This window comes from Chanodichthys erythropterus, chromosome 10 (genome assembly GCF_024489055.1).
Source record: "Chanodichthys erythropterus isolate Z2021 chromosome 10, ASM2448905v1, whole genome shotgun sequence".
NCBI lineage: Eukaryota > Metazoa > Chordata > Actinopteri > Cypriniformes > Xenocyprididae > Chanodichthys > Chanodichthys erythropterus.
Genome location: NC_090230.1, coordinates 47,937,728 through 47,958,915, shown reverse-complemented (window position 1 = coordinate 47,958,915; position 21,188 = coordinate 47,937,728). Strand labels below are relative to the sequence as shown.

General features: G+C 36.5%; 1 protein-coding gene across 1 annotated transcript in view; it reads right to left on the bottom strand.

Moving 5' to 3' along the window:
* cadm2a (cell adhesion molecule 2a) overlaps window positions 1-19,766 on the bottom strand; it is a 42,546-nt gene extending 22,780 nt beyond the window's left edge. The window contains exons 1-4 of the mRNA XM_067397982.1: window positions 19,643-19,766; window positions 13,668-13,805; window positions 10,044-10,052; window positions 502-663 (exon numbers count right to left, since the gene is read on the bottom strand). Of these exons, the coding sequence (XP_067254083.1) occupies window positions 502-663; window positions 10,044-10,052; window positions 13,668-13,805; window positions 19,643-19,682 (349 nt within the window). The 5' untranslated portion in view covers window positions 19,683-19,766. The remainder of the gene's footprint in view (window positions 1-501; window positions 664-10,043; window positions 10,053-13,667; window positions 13,806-19,642) is intronic.
* Between the last annotated feature and the right edge of the window lie 1,422 nt (window positions 19,767-21,188).

Below are 21,188 nucleotides of genomic sequence, written 5' to 3'. Positions count from 1 at the left end.
AAAGTCTTTCTTTACTTTTTAAACCATTACATTGTAATTTACTTGCAGTTTCACATGAAAGGGTTAGTTCACCCAAAAATGAAAATTCTGTCATTATTTACTCATCCTCAAACCCGTTGACAGCTACGCAACTACCACTTTTTGGTAGCTGATAAAGAGATCATAAAACGAATCCATATGAATTGAGTAAATCTGTTCATCATGTAAAGCGATCATGTCTCTTCAGAAAATTTGGACTAAACCAATTTTTGATAGTTGCGTAGACTGTCAGTGGAGGGACAGAAATCTCTTAGATTTCATTAAAGAAATATCTTTATTTGTGTTCTGAAGATGTACAAACTTACAGGTTTGGAATGATATGAAGGTGAGTAAATGATTACAGATTGTTCATTTTTTGGGTGAACTAACCCTTTTATAGTAATTTATAGTAGGTTTATAGTGAGGAAAATGGATTTGAGCATCATGGGATCTTGGGTTTAGTTGGGACCCAGCTATACTCACAGTGGACCTCCAAGACCTGTGTGGTCTCTTCGTGGGTTGCAGTCAGGGCCACATGGTCCACTCTACAAGTGTAAGCCACACCGTCATCCTGCCGGTCCACCTGGAGCCGCAGGGAACTCTTCACTGTGAATGTCTTGCCACTGGCATTCACCTCTTTGGCACCTGAGAGAAGCGGATAAGAGCAGCATAACAGAGATGAAAAGTGTTTCTGAGCTTCACATACATTACAGTCAAAGTTACAGTGAGAATTTGAAGTATTGTGAAACACAGGGGTTCAGAAAGATGCACCACTCTTTTTTTAAGACTTGGTGTTTCAATAGAAAACTTTAGTTTTGTGAAGACAGAGTTGAGTTGCATTCATTATTTCCACCCACTGACGCACATCGCTGTGTTTGGAATGCTCTTGAATCCTGCCTCTGTCATTTCTCACATCCCAAACTGGATAAAACTGGTAAAAGTAAAACTTTAACTCTTATCTGACTCTCTCAAAGTCGAAAATATTGATCCAATTCTTGTTTTTCTGCATTTAACTGAGCTGAATTCTCATGGCAAATGAAGCAAGATTTATTTTCGCAATTTTGACAGGTTCATTTCATCAGTTTAAAAAAGTAAATCCTCGTTGAAAGTTAATTAAATTAGCCTACATTTTCTTCTATAGAATTAGTTTTGATGTATATATAGTGTTGCACAAGAGACATTTATCAGAGTAAAACAGCTCCCCTTATTTCCTCCTGAAAACTCCATTAGTTGAACAACAGATTGTGTTTTGTTTTGTTTGTTTCAATGTGTTAATGGCTTCTGCGTTTATAGGCTTATGCTGCATACGCTGCTGTCTAGTAGCACTGACAATATAAATCCAGGGCAATTAATCCATTGCATCTCAATGAGCTTAACAAATACTACAATATTTCTCATCAAAAGGATATTATTACATCTTTAAGAGTGTAAATTACCATTTCACTATTGCCAGATAGTTCAAACAAATGTAAGGACCACAGAACATACTCATTTTACACAACACCAGAGAGAATCTTAAATCAAATCACACTCTTTGAACCATAATATTTTACAGCGATGCTGTTACTTCAACACTCTTAGGGGCTGATGACACAGAACACACATTTTACTGCACTACTTTTCCATTGTTTTTCTATGTAAACATGCACTAGATGGATGTGTTTGACTATTGTGTTTGCATGGCATGCCATTATAAAAAAGTCAGAAGTTTTAAAAAATGTGTATCTAGACTTTGGTGTTTTGGGAAGAATGGCCCCTTAGAAGAAATGGTTCAGAACTTCAAAGGGTTCTATAACTCGCATCATATTTGGAACCTCTAAAAGTTTCCATTTGAAATCAAAATCTATATGGAACCTTTTAAGGACTTCAAAACATAGGATTAAAAAACAACACAGGATACATGATCTACCTCATCTACATAATCATTTTCTTTACTTTAAATCTTTACAATGTAATTTTTACAGTGTGGTTCACAAAACACAAATAGAAAAAGGGAATTAATTAGTGCATTATGCAAATCATGTTTTGTTGATTTGTTTTTTGTGGATTTAAAGACAAAATTACAAAAGATTTCACTCCTTCCAAAACCTTCAGATTCAGGTTCAACTGTAAGGTACAAATCCACACAATTCTCGCCTATATGAATAATCGTATTCTTTCTCTCTTTCCATTTGTTCCCCCTTACTTTTCCTCTCCCAGCATCACTCCTGCTATCACTGCCAAGCTGTCAATCAGCTTCCTCTGGGGGTGTCGCCACCCGCTCAGGAGCAACTGAGCATGCAGAAGATATCATTTAGAAACCTGAACACACACACAAACACACACACACACACACACACACACACACACACACACACACACACACACACACACACACACACACACACACACACACACACACACACACACACACACACACACACACACACACACACACACACACACACACACACACACACACACACACACATTCAGAGAGGAAGGTACATTTCTATGGGTATTCTTTCTTTTGGGATGCATTCAAGAGGTTGGGGGTACATTTTTATTCCAGATTTCCAGATATACAACAAATAAACAGTTGTTAGTCTGTTCATAAGAGCGTTCAGATGAATAAAACTGTGTATGGCTTTGAATGGAGCAAAAAAAAAAAAAAAAAAAAAAATAAAACAAACAAACAAACAAACATAAAAAAACTTTTATTTGAGAGTTGACAAACACTCTCAGCAATTAGATGTGAAAGTGGAAAGTTTGTTCCACCCCATGGTTAAAGCCAGTGAAGATTCCCAGCATGCTTTAGAAGTTTCTTTAGATCAACTTTAGTGCATTTTACAGTTGGAACAACTCAGTGACATGTGGTGGTCTTCTGTAACACGGAGGCAAAATCTCCTTGCTGCGTTTGAGAGTTTTTAATACAACGGAAATTCATCTCTATTTTTAATGATTATTTCCTGGTTAAAGGCTTATAGAACAATATTTATTTCACACTATCATCAAGCAAACATTTTTATAATATGCTATTCTGATGATTATATTACCACACTATTTATTGAAACCAACCTACATCAAATTATGTTGCTGACACTCCTGATAATTTTTTGGTATTATTAAATTATTTTTGAATAATAACAGGCATGGAGGTGCCCCTTTCATTTAACTGAGCTGATTGTTCGCTAATTTTTTTTTTTATTCCCAGGTGGCTTAGTTTAGTTTTTATTTTTTATTTGGTCCATTTCTACCAGCTCTGACAGCTGACAGAATTTGCAGATAGGTTGTGAAAATTATAGGCAGCAATTATTTAACTGACAGTAATCAGCCAATCACACGCTTTCTCTCATGGGACGTTCACTTGGATTTTGCCGCCCACCTCCTCACATTCACACCACACTTTTGGATCTCAACGAAATGAAAACATCATCTGCTTTCTAATGATTTGATTGCCTAAATATATTATTCCCATTCCCCTCCATCATCTTTTTATTCATTTACTCATCCATTCATTCAACTATCTTTCCATCCTGGTGAAAAAAAAAAACAAAAAAAGAAAAAAAACAGCATAATGAGGGTTTGTCTGCACTGTCTACTTCTATTGTCCCTCTCGGTAAGTTAGTGAGTGGGTGAGAGGGGAGAGATTTGCCAGCAGACAGAATTGAAATTAAGGTCAGCATGTTTTACATTAATATTTATGAAGTCAAACCAGTAATAGAAACATTATCACTGACGCACACTCACCAGTGCACACACACACAAGCTCTCATTTAAAGCACACAACAGCGTTAAAACTGTATCTAATCTTTATTACACACACATCAGCACGTGTAATTACATACATAGTTGGACGCAATTCGACGTGACGCAATTTAATGTGAAATATCGCTAATTTTCGGTTTTAAGGCTGAGCGCTGTGCTCCTTCTGGAACCGGAATGCTTTCCTGGAACTCTGCGATAGCTACGGCATATGGTGAGCCCAGAGAGCAGCGAGAACAGGAAAGAATAAAACGTGGGGTGAGATTAGCATTTCATTTCAGCTGTGAGCAGTTCTGAATTCAAATGCTGTTTTCCACCTAAAAGGGAGGTATTTAGAACAACAGGAGGCACAAAGGTGTACAGCTCATCTCCGCCGCCTCTACCCCATTTTGCAAGCCCATTAGTGAGCACGCAAGAGGGATATAAAAAGAGAGAATGAAAAAGATAGAGAGAGGGGGAGAGAGCAAAAGCGTTCTTTATCCGATCACCGCGAACTGCTCTCAGGCTAAACACAGTGGTCATTCCTAGTGGATGGGGGGATATTTATGTGTGTATTTGACTGAAGTTGGTTGTCGGCTGTGCGTTCGCATGGCGAGAGCTTAAATTCGAGGTAGCGGTTTTGAATTTCCTCACAAAAATTGTCAGTTTGTGTTTATTTATGCGGCATAATCTTCTGCCTGTGGTGAGAGATTCAGGAGTTTCTCCACACGTGAGTGGAGCGCTGCAGTGAGCGTCTGAACGCCCATCTCATCTATCTACCGCTAATCCTAATGTCCCAGAGACATGAGAACCGATAACGACAACATTATTTCAACAAACGCCCCCAATCCCCAACCAGGATCACTATAAATATCAGTTACTCAAACTGCACAGCTCTCCGCCATGGCTCACTGTTCAAATATCCTTCATAAATGGTCAGTGTGGGTGTCAATGTAAAAGCTCCTTCTGGTGCCGTGCAATTTTATCTTTGTAATCCACACAAACAGTCTCCCTGCTGGCAGTTCTTTCACTAGGGTCAAATACGCTAGACCGAGATGGGATTTGTTGATGCGATTGTCTGAGCCTGGTTGGAATTAATGATCCTGTTCCGACACACACACACACACACACACACACACACACACACACTGTCTGACTGCTAACAGTGTGATGATATCACCTCCACTAGGACGCAACTACACATTCACAGGATAAGCTGTTTTATCAGTGTCATTGCTATGGACTCGCCACAGGTAACAGACACAAGCCCCACCCACAATTAGTTCAAAGCCACACCCTGTAATAGTGTGAAGCTCTGCTAAGTTGTCAATTGCCCCGCCAACAGTAATCTGTTAACAGACCAGGGGTGCATTTCTCAAAAGTATCCAACTACCATTGTTCCATCGTTATCACCATATAAATGTGTACCATCTGATATTAACTGCGATCTCTAATTGATTAGTTATTACTCCGCCATCTGAGTAATAACGTGATGTCATTAATGGCAGTCCTATATTGTTGAACCAATGTGGTTTCAAGGATGAAAGTGCACCATGTTATTTATGGCCTTTTCCACTGTGTGGTACGACTTGGCTCAGCATGGCACGGCACAGCTCGCTTTACTTTTGGTTTGCTTTTCCACTGCAGTTTAGTACCGCTTGAAAGTAGGTGGGATAGACTGATCGTTATAGTTGCACCACCTCTACTGCCATGGATCCGCTTCTTGGCTTCCAACAAGAGGAATGTCTGCATCTTGTCTACTGACCATGATACAGCCATTTCTTTTTTCAAGTTGTGTGCGACGGTTGTTTAAAGCAAGTCATTTAAAAAAGTCATGTGAACAAATGATACTGCGGTGGCTGTTACTGACTATTTAAATCTAGTGGTTTGGTGTCTCGTGTTTCAAATCCAGTGACACTGGTTGTGACAATTGTCACTGACCAGTGATTAATGATCTGCGGTGTTTACACGTCACATTTTAGTATCGGTACGGCTTGCTTGGAACCTCAACCAAGCTGGTACTATTTAATACAGCTGTACCATGCTGTACCGTGCCGTACCGAACCGTACCATGCAGTGGAAAAGCACCATTAGGGTTGCGACAAAAAAAACGATTCATTGCGAATTGAGAAATGATTCTGGATTGATTTTCCCAATGCAGTGCAATACCCACTCAAATCAATTGTGGGTGTAGTTTTTAACAGCAGATGGCACTGCGTGCTTTAGAAACAGCTGTAGTCTAATTTCTTACAAACTCATCACTTGAACCTTCTATAAAATAATCATTCATAAAGTTTGAAAAGGTTGAAGCGAATTACAAGAGTGTTTGCAGTGGGCTATTTACATTAATCTTGTGTCATAAAAGCATTCTGAGGTGCAAATACATTCTCAGACTCAGCAGAACGCACAAGCGCTCTTCTTCATGAGCATTTGAGCATGTGGTTAAACACATCGATTAGAGAGAGAATCACAATTAATTTGGAAAATATCAGAATTGATCCACGAATCATGATGCACCGATTTACGATCGCAGCCCTAATGTTACTATAGTTTCAGGAAACAGAAATGACTAGCTAGTTAATTACTCCAACAATGCATAGTACTATGATGGTTAAATAGTGAGTAACAGTACGTCGTTGTACAAGAAATGCACCCCTGACCAGTAATCAAAGCTGTGCCCAGTAATCAATCAAAAGCCCAACCCACAGTACTCTACTATTTTTAGGGCGGTGATAATGGCCATCCCTGGCCTGTGATGAACCTAGTCCTAATCTCCTTTAGTAAAACTGACTAACTGCTATATTTCAAACAATTTTCCAGTCTGGTACATGTTTACAATCACTTCACAGACACACTGCATCCTATCTTGAAGTGTCTGATGTAGGCCGTGTAGATCAAATACATACAACAAGGCAGACTTCACCGTCTGAATGACCTCTCTTTCTTCACACATTAGAGATTATCCAGCTCGTGCGCTGCTGTGAAGTTGGACTCTGATTCCTGGCCCCCGCAGCCAGGATGAAAGAGTGAGCTTAAACAGCGAGGAGCGCTGTGTGTTCAGACTCAGCGGCTGCCGTCAGTCTCCCTGCCTATCATAAGCAGCGCTAAGAACTTCCCTCTCTCTCTCTTGTTCAGCTGTGAGCTTTTATCTAGGCACCTGGGCGTTTGTTTTCATCAGCCAGGACTGAGCAGATGTTTTGTGTGTAACTTAGTTCTAAAGACACTGACCACTGTGAAACAGACAAAGAGAGCAGCCATTTTACTCACACACACACACACACACTGCAACGTAGATTTACTTAGATTTTTACATTTTCCGAAGGTCATCTGAATGGTTGTCAGCTTGCATTTGCTAGGGCGTTCTGCTGGTTGCCACGTGTTGTTAAAGTCACCATGAATTCAAGATTCTTATTTTTCTATATTGTAGTAATTAATATATAAATTATCCATGCACATTATTATTAAAAACAATCTTTAATCTTTAATCAAAAAAGTCTGTCACTCACATGACATCACAGCAATAGCAAACCACAATGATCCAATCAATTTCTGCCCTAGTTTTTTTCACTAGGAAATATGAATAGGGTAAAAAATAGATATCACCATACATTCCGAGTTGATTAATTACATTCAATTTTCTTTGCATTACAAGTTTTCTAAAATGTTGGTTAAATATGCCAATTATAGTTTTCATCAATAAATTTGCACAAATTTGCATACATTTCCAGAACAGAAATCTTAACATTGTATAAAACAGGTTCAAAATTTGTTTCATTGTGATGACATATTAGAGTAAAAGGTTTATTACAAAAGGGATATAAGCCTATGATATCTCTTATCACTCCATAAATCAGAAAATTCACTATGATTTAGGAATTAAATGTTGTATAATATCATCAGGCAAACCATATATAAACAAACCCCTCTGTAAAAACCTTCAGAATATAGATAGGAATAAAACTGGAAAGTGTGGTGTGTGTGAGAAGTGAAGATTTCTGGTTCAGTGCACAAGGTAAAAAACAATGCTTGACCTGTAGTGTCTTGCCTTAAGAAGTGGATGTTAGTGCATTGTTATGCAGCTTGTGTGCTTTATTGTGTGTATATACAATAAAATCATAGAATAAATCAAAATTTCATGTTGCCTTACTCTGCCATTTTGTATTCAAACAGTGAGACAGAATGAAAGAAAGAGTTTCCATTGGAACCCCCGGAGGAAAAAAAGAGGACGATGATCACTCTCTCTTTCATCTGCTCTGGAGATTTTCCTGTCGGCTAATCTGTTACATGTTCTCATAGTTCTCCTCGGGGGAGTTATCCTCCCTGAAGGAGGTCTGGGGATGGATATGCACCCTTTATTAAGAAACATTCCCACTGTTCTATAGGAGCATATTGGTATGTAATCTACTCTGCAAAAATAATGGTCTTAATCAGTAATTTTTTTCCGGTAATAATATCTAAACATTTTTAAAACAAGATTACTTTAGAAGCTAAATTGCATTAGATAAGACTTTTATCTTGAGTTAATTTTTCTTCCCCCGTGGGCATTTTTTCTTCTTCATGTTTTAAGTACAAACCTCACTAAAACCTCATCTAACTTTGTTAGATTTATGTTTAAAACAAGAACGAACAATTTGCCCAAAGGGTGAAAAAACTAAGGCTAAGCAATTTTGCTTTTCAAGTACATTTATCTTGTTTAAATAACATTTAGATATTTTACTGGAAAATAAGAGAATAATATTGCTTAAGAAAACGATTCTTTGCAGTCTCTGTGTAAACACAAAGTACACTGAGACTTTGGGAAGAGGGTGCTGTCAGAGGTTTGGGATGAGGGCTGATGGAAAATGTCGTTACGGCACATGTTTTATTCATGTTTCTGCCAAGACACAGGAGGCATTTTAGAATTCCATTTTTAATGACTATTGATTGATTGCACTCAACATGATGTAAGAGGAAGCTGTGGGGGTAAGAACCATGCACAACCTACATGCAAATACCTGTACACGTTCACATTATATGCATTATATATATATTATATATATATATATATATATATATATATACAGCTATGGAAAAAAATAAGAGACCACTTAACATTGATTTCTGAACTTGGAGTGGTCTCTTAATTTTTTCCATAGCTGTATATGCAATTCCACTAAAATGTACACACTGCACCTTTAAAATGACACAGTTTTCAGTGTCACATGATCCTTTAGAAATCATTCTAATTTGCTGATTTGACACTCAAGAAGCATTTCATGTGTTTTTGGAAACCGTGATGCATTATTTTTTTCAGGATTCTTTGAAAGTTCAAAATAACAATTTATTTTAAATCTTAATGTCAGTCTTTACTCTCATTTTTTATTAATTTAAGGCATTAAAAAAAAATCTACTGACCCCAAACTTATGAACAATAGTGTATATAAAAACAAACAAAACACAAAATTAATCAAAAAATATTTAGAATTTATGATGTCATTAATGCAAAAAAAAAAAAAAAAAAAAAAAAAAAAAAGGACAAACCAAATACTAATGGCGGGTTCAGACTGCACGATATCAACCTGATTTTGGCATGATATGTTTGATGTAGGGTTTTCATGGTGATTCGTGAATGACAATGGCCGTCGGGATGCAAGAATCGATCTTTTTTTTTGTATATTGTGTGTGACATATAGTGAGTGTCTGTGACGGTTCACAGCATCCAGTCAGAAAGATTAGCATGTTAAATTTTTTTTCCCTGTCTTCCACATCTTCTGTCACATCTATAACACTGACCAATAGGAGCACAGAAGCTCTTCTGTACTCAGCTTTCAAACACAGCAAAATGAAAGAGAGATGAAGGTATTGGTGCTGCTATGTGTTACGCTCATAGACACACTTCAGAAGTCAATCGATCACCCGTTTATTCATGTACAACATAAACATAGCTTTTCTCCCGCCTAGCGCTCAAACAACAACTACACCTGAACTTCCTGAATACTTCATAATAAGAGTCCCTTATTTTCCGGTAAACATTCATGTGTAATCTTAAACAATATACAGCACTGAGGTATAAATGTGTATGAACATATTTTTTGATGTCTTAAACTTAACACTATGTAGGTGGAATTACATTAGTTTCAGTTTAGTCTCGTTTTCAGAAGTCAGTCGCTAGTTGTGCCTTCTTGAGAGATGATTGGTAGGGAAGCATCGTGTAGTCTGACGTTTACAACACTACAAGAATTTAGGAGTCAAAATCAGATAATCTGACACAGTGACTATCGTAACAGACAAACATATTGTGTAGTCTGAACCCAGCATAAGACATTCAACATCTTTCAAATTCACCTTTTCACTCCAATTGTTATGCTGATAATATAATTTGCAGTTAAATATTTTGATTAGAAAAATGCAAAATAAGATTTTTTTCTATAGCGGTATTAGACTTTTGGACTCACAAATGCTGCATGGACTGGGGAGGAGGTGGCTGCTAAGATGAAGTCTATGTAATATTTGCAGGTTAGTTTAACATGTAATAAACAGATGCACAATTTTACTCCAATGATGAGAATAAGGAGTCGGAGATAGAGGGAGAGAGAGAGGGAGAGAGAGGCATGTGAGAATGTGAGAGGTGGTGATATTGGATTCCATTACAGCTGTCAATTTCACACACACAAACGCAGAGCATCTTGGGCACTGCATACTCGGGGGGAGAAAGTGTGAGATGTCTTGCATCCTGGAGACCGGCACAAATTTAATACCAGGCTGAGCGTTGCTACAGTCCCAGAGATCCCACAATAATGCAACTGCTATTCCCAGTCCAGGGTTCCAAAATAAATGCGTTTATCACAGTTCAGCCTCACACGGCGGAGGAGAAATGCCGAAAACAGCAATGACAACAGCTGCCACGGCTCACAAACACAGCGACAGGAAGACCGCAAACACAAAGGCAGACAGAAAGAAGCACTACAAGAAAACAACAGGCCGATCAACTGGAGCGAGCACAGCCAAAAAGCAATATCCTTTCGTTTACTTACACCTCTCTGCCATGAAACCAAGACAACCAGACAAAACAAACTGAGCTAGAGTGACTCACATTATCAAATCGCTCCCTGTTATTTCTTTTGTGTTCAGTATTTTATGATATGTAGGGCTTCAATGTGTTAATTTAATTCAGTTACAAATCGATCATTGATATGCCACTTTTGTATTAATATTTATTAATTCACTTACAAAAATTAATAATTTTAATACATACATTTCAATAATATTTGGAATTCATATTTAACATTGATAAATTATTTATTATTTATTAATTTATTTTGTATATTAAAATGCTGTTTATAAGTGATTAATTTCTGAATTAAAATGTTTGATTTTGAAAAGAAAAAAGTGGGCAGATTTCATAATATATATATATATATATATATATATATATATATATATATATATATATATATATATATATATATATATATATATATACATATATATATATATATACACATACATACACACACACACACACACACACACACAATGTGAGTTTATATATGATGTGTGTTTCATCTCTCTGGGGTCCACTCATTTTCTCTTTCTTGCATCCTTGAAATGTGTTATTGTCTTATTGGATCCATCCATCACAACACACATTCATGATGAAAACATCTAAGACTGACACTTTGCAATCAACTGAGAGCCTATAAACTTCACGCTTTATGAGACTGTGGACTGACGAGACACCTTAGCAAACCCCTTCCTGAGTTCACGGTACAGGCTATATGCTGTATTATCTGAATATATTTACCATATGCTGCTTTTTCATTCTAACCACCTGCTCGCAAATTCGTGCTAGGTAATGCCATTCTTGCATTTTTGATGGATGAAATGTCTTTTGCACAAACTTGCATATGGTAATTTGCACCTGCATTACAAAACACATCTCGGAGTCTAGAGAGGGAGCGAAAACTCAAATGTGAATGGTCATATTAATCTCTGACCTTACGGCTGGAGAAAAATACAGCTGAATTAATCAAATACATTCTGAGTTAATTAAAAGAAAACAACCGAATTTTGAAGTAATGTGAAGAAATGGACTATCGCAGCAAAACATTAAAAATGTTCACATCTATCAAGGTTAAATGCATCTCTTCTTTTCTACAAATGTGTTGTTTTGTTGCTTTAAATAATCATTGTTAATTAAGGAATACATCCAACCTAGCCTAAACACCATGATTGTTAATGAATACGAAGATCGTATCATTAATCTGGGACTACAGCGAGCCTGAGTCACACGTAAGGAGATCAGGTATCAGTTTCTTAAAGGAATCTCCAACAAAGCAGCTTACTTTTCTGCCGTTCTCATCTGAAACATCACTGATCCCTTAATGAAATGAAATAAGCTGTGAAAATCCTCCCCTGACCACAAATTCTGTCTGTTTATCAAATGACCAGAGGGACTGACCGCAGATGTAATATCTGATAAGGAGCCTAATCAGGATCCCTGTTCTAAGTCAAAATTATAAAAACCCTTGACTAGGCACTGATAAGAGGCTAAACTTTCTCTCTCAAGCTTTAGGTACTCCTCTTATTTCTTTCTTTTGGTCATAGATTAAAGGAGTAGATCACCCCAAAAATGAAAATTGTCCTCATGATTTTCTAAACCCATATCACTTTTTATTTTTCTTTCTGTGGAACACAAAAGGAGATTTAAGAGAATATTCTGGCCACTTTTTAAGTAATGACAACTGGGACTGTCAAGCTCCAAAATAACCAAAAAAACAAAAAACAACAAAAAAATACAAGCATCATAAATATTGACTTGTGTACTATATCCTAATACTTTCATTGGTACGTTCAAGAGAGTAGTAGCGAATCTTTTGAGGCAGATCTTTTCGATGAATTAGTTGATCTGGTTCATAAAAAATGGTCTGAATGATTTGTTCATTCTTTGACTCGATTTGGTTGCAGAAATTAACAGCTCACTGGAGGGGAAAATTGTCTGTGAATATTAACTTACATTTCAATCTGTCCAAGACACAAAGCTATCATTTGACTTAGAATATATGGATTTTACGTCCTTTTTGAAGCTTGAAAGCTATGGTCCTCCTTTATTGTAGTGTTACTGCACAGAAAAATGAAACTAGTACAATATTTATTAAGATAAGAAAACAAAACACGTTTTGGGTTTAAAAACATAAGAAAAAGTTGAAAAAGTCATTTTAAGAATGCCATGTCAAGTGCAAGATGCTGCAAAAGACATAAGACACAAGTGCAATGGTTAAACACATCCGTCTATTGCAAATTTACATAGACAAATGATGGAAAAGCAGTGGAGTGGAATGCAAAACCCTATGCTGTGAAAACAGCCCTTTAGGTTAGTTATTATTAATGTACATTCAATGCATGATTAAATAAAATGTATTGCCGTTTAATACAGCAATTTACAGATAAACAAGCTAATTGCTGCAAAACAAAGTCATTCCAAAGACATAAAAAGCTGTTGAGCCATGCTTCATCCTCTGGGGTTCACTTCTTCCTCACTGTAAAGGCCTCTCCCCAAGGTTCCGTCCACCGGAGACACAATAATCAGTCAGCGTGGGAAACGTCGCCTCAATGCTAATTAGAACCGCTGTATTTTTAGAAGTGCAGAAAACACACAAGTCACGACAAAGGCACTCAATGCCATCTGCATCGTACGAGAGAGTTCCTACTTAGAGAATTCTTCACATGCATGCTTTCATCCTCTCTTTTTTCCGTCTGACTGAGATGGGACATTTTTATATGGTGATGGATTTGTGGAGATAAGTAGTTAGCTACATATTTCACTGAACCTAAGCTTTCTTCCATACTGAGCTTGAAATATGCACTCAAAAGTAGTACATCTTCATTGTGATTTGTCTTATAATGTGTTAATGTGCGTTTGATTGTATTTCACCAGTATTCCTTACCTTTAATCTCCTTCTCATTTCTGAACCATCGGACATCAGCCGCAGGTTTGCTGCCAGAAGTCACACAGGTCAGAGTGATGTGATCGCCCTCTATTGCAGGCTTGGTGAGTCCATTGATTTCTGGTTTCTTAGGCACACCTAAATATGGAAGGAAAAAGAGAGAGAGAGAAAAGAGAGAGATAGCTCAGCATTTTAGAGTTCAAAATATTAACAGTAGGTAAGTGTGAATTTAATGGAAAAAGATTTGAGATATTTTATTTATCATCTTCTATGAATTACTCAAGTCCTTTTATTTTGCCTGGGGTTTTTTTTGTCGTTCACTGAGGTTAATTTAAATTTAGACCCTTTTTGTCAGTGGTTATTTGATCATTTTATTGCAGAGTTTAACTCTTTCCCTGCCATTGTCAGAATTTTCTGTCATTTATGAGACAGCGCTTCCCCGCCATTTTCTGGCTTTCCATGTTTTCACTGTTTTATGGTAGGGGCGCTATTACGCATCTTCTGAAAGAGTACAGAGTCTCTGGATCAAAACACAGACAAAAAAGGAGCAGAAACAAGCATTGTTTATGCACATTGTAGTCTGAAAAAAATATTTCTCAGCATTTTATTTAAAATGTTTTTTTTTTTTTTTGGATAAAAACAGAATGCATGAAGCTAGAATAAAACGTCTTTTACTCCAGTCTTCAGTGTCACATGATCTATCAGAAATAATTCTAATAAGCTGATTTCTTGCTCAAGAAACATTCTTATCATCAATGTTAAAAACAGTTGTGCTGCTAAATATTTATGTGGAAACCTTAATACATTCTTTTTAGGATTATTTGATCTACTGACCACAAACTTTTGAATGGTAGTGTATCAATATGAAGTATACTTCAACATTAGATTACTGTATTGAAAAAAGACTGACTGTCATTGGACTACAATCCACAGCAATACATTTTGAACCAACTTAAAGCAATTGAGCCATTAATCTGTTAGAGGGTAGACATAAGGCCCACTTGCAAAGTATGTGTTGTTAAATTCCCTCTTCAGTATTATTTAATTGATAGCTTATGTACACATGAAAGCTCTACTTTCATCTAAAAAAGATTCATTCGACTTGTTTAAAAGCAACAGCCATATAACATATCCTAAAACCATCACCTAAAAGAGAAGACAGTGAACCTCAAACATTTGTTTCCACGTACAAAAGCAATCAGCATTTCAATCTTACAAAATATTTCAAGCACACAGGAAATTCTGTGGCCCACAAATACATTACTGTGTCAGGAGCTTCCACTCTGAGGTAGCGGCCTGAGACAAAGAAAAATCAATAGGGAACATTAGTCAGGAAAATTAGATATTGGGTTCTCTTTGATTGAAGATGAGATCAGACATTTGGCATTCAGTTCACAGGCCTTATTGCTCCCCTGAGTAAGAGGCCTTAATCACATTCCTAAGAAATAAATCAAAGCAAAAACAACCACAATGTACTATGCATTAAAAAGCAACAGAGTAAATACATCAGTCATTCCAAAGCAGCGTGGCCTGCAACCTCAGCTGAGTGCCGTGCTGTTTTTTAATACTGTCCCAAGACAAGAAACGTGAAGATGCCAAGCTGTCGCTTCTGACCGATTCATTTCTTGACACAAATGTTTTATACAAAACCACTTAGGGTCAAATTCACTTGAGCCACTTTGCTGTGTCATATTTCAATGTTTGTGCACATTTGATTGATAGTTGAAAGCCATAATTAATCAAACGATGTACTAATCAACGTTTAGTCTAGTTCCAGTAAAGTACGCTGGGTCTGCTGCAGATTGCTACAGGCAGGCACGTGCACACATAGACAAAAAAGGGGCTTGAGCACCTGCCCTTTTTCTTTCTCGAGAGAAAGTGCCCTTTTTTCTAGGGTGCTTTTTTTTTTAAAATAAATTAATATATATTCCTGGTTGCGCACAGCTTCCCTGTCAAACAAATATATTTACTGAATAAAACAAATAAAAAAAATACTATATCAGGTCGGTTTTATCGAGTTCAGATGCCCTCACTCCGCGACGCGCCATTCATGCCCGCACTTACGCTCGCGCGCCCCGCTCCACCTCACCTCGAGTTTGCTGCTGGGTGAAAACTTGTGACAACTATTCCCGCGAAAATGCAACTGCTGTCTGGCGATGAGAAGCGAAAAAGAAAAAAGCCCTAGATGGATGCATCCCGTGCATTTCTTTCAGGTAGGCAAGCCTATGTTCACAAACCTGAAAGTTTTGGCAATTTATGGTTATTTATACATGTAACGCTGCATTAATAGTTTGACCACCATCAACGCATCTGCCTGATTTGATACTAATTCATGTTATATTATAATTTCAATTATTTTACTGTGCTATGCATTGCATTTTGAACCATGGTGAAGATATCTGTAGGGCTGTCAATACCAGAAGAGGATCATTCCATGGACGCACATCCATGAACCGCATTATTAGACAGTTTTCTAAGGATGCATGGTTTATTAAAACTATTTAAAAATCACAATACAGCATTAGCTACATAATGCTATTCTTAAATCTACGCTTACACATGATAATACATGGATAAAAATTTAAACCCTCGCTCTGTCTTTGCATGTTTGATGTCCACATATTCTTGAAGAAATTACAGTGGCTGTTGCATTTCTATCACAAAGAAGTGGCTGAATATTATTATTTATCTAATAATATATTTTTAATCATGGTTGGCTTTGATCGTGGATTTGATCGTGCTGTGCTGTCTAACAACAACAATCAGCACGCTTTTGGCATTTGTTATAATATATAGTGCATTAAGCATTAAGCATTAACAGTTCAGGAAAACAAATTATTGATGTGTTTAAATATGCAGATTAGCTTATTTTGGTTAATTTAGAATAAATCTACAGATGCAAACAGATGGAGGGTATAGGCTTAAAACAAACACCATCTAAATGTGTAGGGTTAGGGTTGAGTTTTCTTTCCATTAGAGTAAAAGACATGGCAGCAAAAATGGACCACAATCTTAAAATTGTCCACTTCATGAAAGAAGTATTCCAATAGCACAAAAAAAAATAAAAAATGTAAAAAAAAAAAATTTTATTGAATTAAATTATTAGTGAAACTATGTCCCTCTCCTCGGTGCAGTCATTTATTCTAAATATATAGCTTGAAAATAGTTGTTGTTGACTTCTCTTGTGATAAACCTAGTGAATACTAAAGAAGTGGTCTCTGTGTGAAATGATTATTTTGTAGAAATCTGTGGAGTATAAAACAATTGCATGAGTGTAAGGGAAGTCAGAGTTGTCTTAATATATTTAAGGGTTTATTATTTTTTTAAAATAAATAATTATGAGAAGTGCCCTTTTTTCCATTTGAGCCCCTGCCCCCCAAAATGTCTGTGCACGTCCCTGGCTACAGGGATGGTGTATTTTTGTAGGTCAAAACCCAGAAGCAAGTTAGCATTTAGCACTTCGGCTTCCATTGTCCAGAAGTCAATAGGTTTTTTAAATGGGTTTTTCGCCTAAAATAAGGTCTGTATTTAACACAAGCTCAAGATATTTTCACATTTTATTCTACAACATAAAATACATCAGTATACATTTTTTTTAAAGCTTCTACTTACTAACAAGTACCTAAATGGGACTACCATGGATGGGAAATTGAACGCAATCACACCAAACAGGTAAACTCATCTCACTAGTCCATGTTCACAGTCTAATTGCAAACTATAACAAATAATTAATTACAAACTTAAATCTTACTTAAAATATTCAGGAAAAATGTTTTTTTACATTGTACTTTTTACTTCTGCCGATTGTATTCATGCTTCAAAATTCATAAAAGTTGTGTTCATTTGTGAAGATGATCATGGTGAACAAAACTTGTAACAATCAATCTTTTTTAGTCAGAGCTTATTTTCTGCAATAATCCAAGAGCAGATGGAAAAATTATATTGGGTTTTTGTTGATGGAACTTCAGCTCGATCAACAAAGGATGTTATTTCAGGAACATGTTGTACTTGTGAAAATCACAACCCATAATATCCATTATAAATGTGAAAAACATAATATCCATAACAACGTTATCAAATATTACAACCATGTAACAAAATGTTTAAATAATAAATAAGCATTGTGTATATTATTGCGTATTTTCCTAGATATTAATTACAACATGGAAAATAATTTTATCCATTCATGTATTCACAATGAGCAAAACATTAATGTAATGCAGGCTTGTTGACAGAGTGTACAACTGTAATGATTTTAATGGTGTATGCCAACTAATTAAAATGAGACTAGCTAATTGGGCTCCTAATTAATGCAGAAATATGGCATTAAGCACTGTTTGTGGACTGTCACAGCTGACATTAACTCTGGTATGTTTGGGACTTGATTCAAAGTCTGGTTGACTTTTGATTGACAAAAGTAGTAAAAGTTGATAGAGGAAACTAATTAAACTTCTTTCTGTGTCATTTCTCAACACTGTTCTGTGATCATCTGTGTCTTTGTTGAAGGCGACCGGGTGAATCAATTTAATTAAATCCTGATCCAGGCCAAAGTTAGATTTGAAACGCCCCCACTGAGGTAAAATTCTAATTATCTATCTACTTTCTGGAAACTACAAATTTTGTCATTTTCTTTTGACTTGTTAATGGTTCGATGTAGCTCCTTTAAGAAAATCCTTAACCCAGTTTAGACTGGTTGTACACATTTAGTACGATACAGAAATATTTCTGTCCTCCAAAATAGGCATCCATGACCATGCACATACATACATACATACATACATACTGTTCAAAAGTTTGGGGTTGGTAAGATTTTTTTTTAAGTTTTGGAAGGAGTCTCTTATATGATCGAAAATTCAGTAAAAAAAAAAAAAAAAGTAACATTTAAGGCTGGGACAATAAATCGGTTCTCGATTTGCGATACATCTATTCCAGATCATTTCTGATATTTTCTTACTGTATTGCAACTCTCTCTCAAATCGATTTTGAGCTCAGTTTTTAAAAGAAGAATGCTGAAGAGCGCTTGCACGTTCGGCTGAGTCATGTAAGTGGTTAAATATTCTTGTACCTCGGCTCAGAATGCTTTTATGACAGGAGTCGTAAAAGCATTCTGCAAACATGCGTCAACCTTTTCGAACTTTATAAATGATTATTTTAGGTTTAAGTTGTATGTTTAAGGAATTGGAAGCAAGCAGAGTACGGCTGATTTAAAACATGCAGTGCCATCTGCTGTTAAAAACTAAACTCAGAATCAATTAGAGAGAGATTCGAGATACATAAAAATATCAGGATCAATCCAGAATCATTGTATCGCAAATCGAGAATCGATTTATTGTCTCAGCCCTAGTAATATAGTGAAATATTATTACAGTTTGAAAAAAAACTTTATTTATTTTAAGATATTTTACAATGTTTTGTGAATGTCAAAGCTGAATTTTCAGCATCCAGTCTTCAGTATAAAATACATCCATATATAAAACTTAAACTATAATGAAGCACATTCACGAGAGAGTTGTGTTCTGGTGGAAGGGTGACCTCTGACCCCACGTATGACATAGGCGTATCGTAAGTTGAGGTGAGAACAGACCCCTCTCGCGAAAACCACGTAACTCTCTCATGAACGCGTACGCCATTGCCGAAGCTAGTGATTACAGTTTTAAATATGGATATTTTTCTTAAAAAAACCCATTGCTTCTTTTCAGAAGGCATTTATTAACCCACTGGAGAGGTATGGATTAATTTTATGATGGATGGATGTGCTTTTTGAACTTGAATACTATTCAATTCCATTACAAAGCTGGGAAGAGTCAGGATATTATTTAATGTACCCCCGATTGTGTTTGGCTGAAAGAAGACCTTGGATGGCTTGAGGGTGAGTAAATTATGAGATCATATTCCTTTAAGGCTAAATAACTCAATGCTCCAACTGGCTGCATTAGGATGTAATCCCACACACAGTATGTAAAATGATGTCTTACCCAGGACGGTGAGGAAAGCCTTGGCTGTTTTGACAGGCATGGTGAAGAGGGAGCAGGTGTACAGCCCCTCGTCTGCCAGCGTGACCTCGCTGATGCTGATCGTCAGCTCCTGCGACGTGGCTCGGACCAGCTCAATCCGGTTATCTCTCAGCGCTGCGGGGACAAACAATCAAGAGAGCATCATTAATTATGACACCTTCATTAGCATTTGCCACACACTGAAGAGCGGTGGATTCTCTGTGACATTCCCACTATTCCTGAAAGTTTTAATGCATGGATACTGACCAAAAGATGAGACATGGAAAATTTTACTTCCAAATTACACATTTAATCAAAAAAATAATTAACAACAACAAAAAAAGAGCATATCATTCTATGATTATGTTCACATATTGTGCTGCGTATGAAGATCAATTCCATTGCTACAGGAAAAAAAAAAAAAAAAAAAATTTGTGATGGCTTTCTGTCAGAGGGCAAATGGAATATGGATCAGTCAAGATTCAAATCCAACATCACTTCAGTGAATAGTGTTCAGAATGAGCATTGATCGATTTGAAACATACATGCATGAGCTCTCTGATCCTCATTTACAAACTCAGTATTTATAACATCTGCAGGTTCTTTACCCAGTCGAGTATGAATAAAAGTAAAGTTCAAACTTATTATGAGTGTGACCTCTGTGCAAAAGAGGCCTAAGGATACGGTTTCAGTTATTACACCTTTTAGAGTCCGTCATCACACAGACCTAATGAAAAGGTCAAAATGCTAATGCAAAGGTCAAAGGCTAACATCTGAGATGGGCCGTAATTCCCGAAGCATCTTTAACAAGCTTTGTTTCACGATAATGACTACAGCAGGAAAAAAGTCTGGTAGATCATAAGATATTTGCCATGTGGCGGCACAGTTTAATCAACGGAGACAAGGTCACTAGTTCTAACCTTCTGCTTTCCATAAAACTCACTCAGACATTTTGAGCCTCATTGACGCTCTGTAACAACCTGCTAGAATATTCGTGGATGAGCTTTATGGATCTTTTTCCCCAGGAGAATAGAAAGAACACATTCTCATGGTCAATCATCAGTGTGACCTTTCAAAGCTCTCTTAGTAAAAAAGTTGATCAATGCCTTAGCCTTTAGCTTTGTCATACCATCTGAAAACTTTAAATTGAATACAGCAGTGTCAGGGAAGGTACTTTAAAACTGCATTTAAACTAGTTTAACTACAGTCCAGGTTGTCTTTTTAAACATTACCTGCTACAAATAAAGTTATGTACATTGAAGATATTTAATATTTAATATGCAATATCGTTTAAATTTATTTTTGCAAATATAAAACGGGTTTCTTCATGTTACTCACTGAAAAAAACTAAACTGTGTTACAGGAAAAGCTACTTTAAAAACAGTAGTGTCACTACTTTTAGTTACAGAAATTGACAGAAAAACAGTCATGATTGTCTAAATAGAAGCTTTACAGAGATGAATTTCATTATGTGATCACAGCAGGTTAAAGCTCTCAGCCAGATCGAGCCATAAACGGCAATTACGAT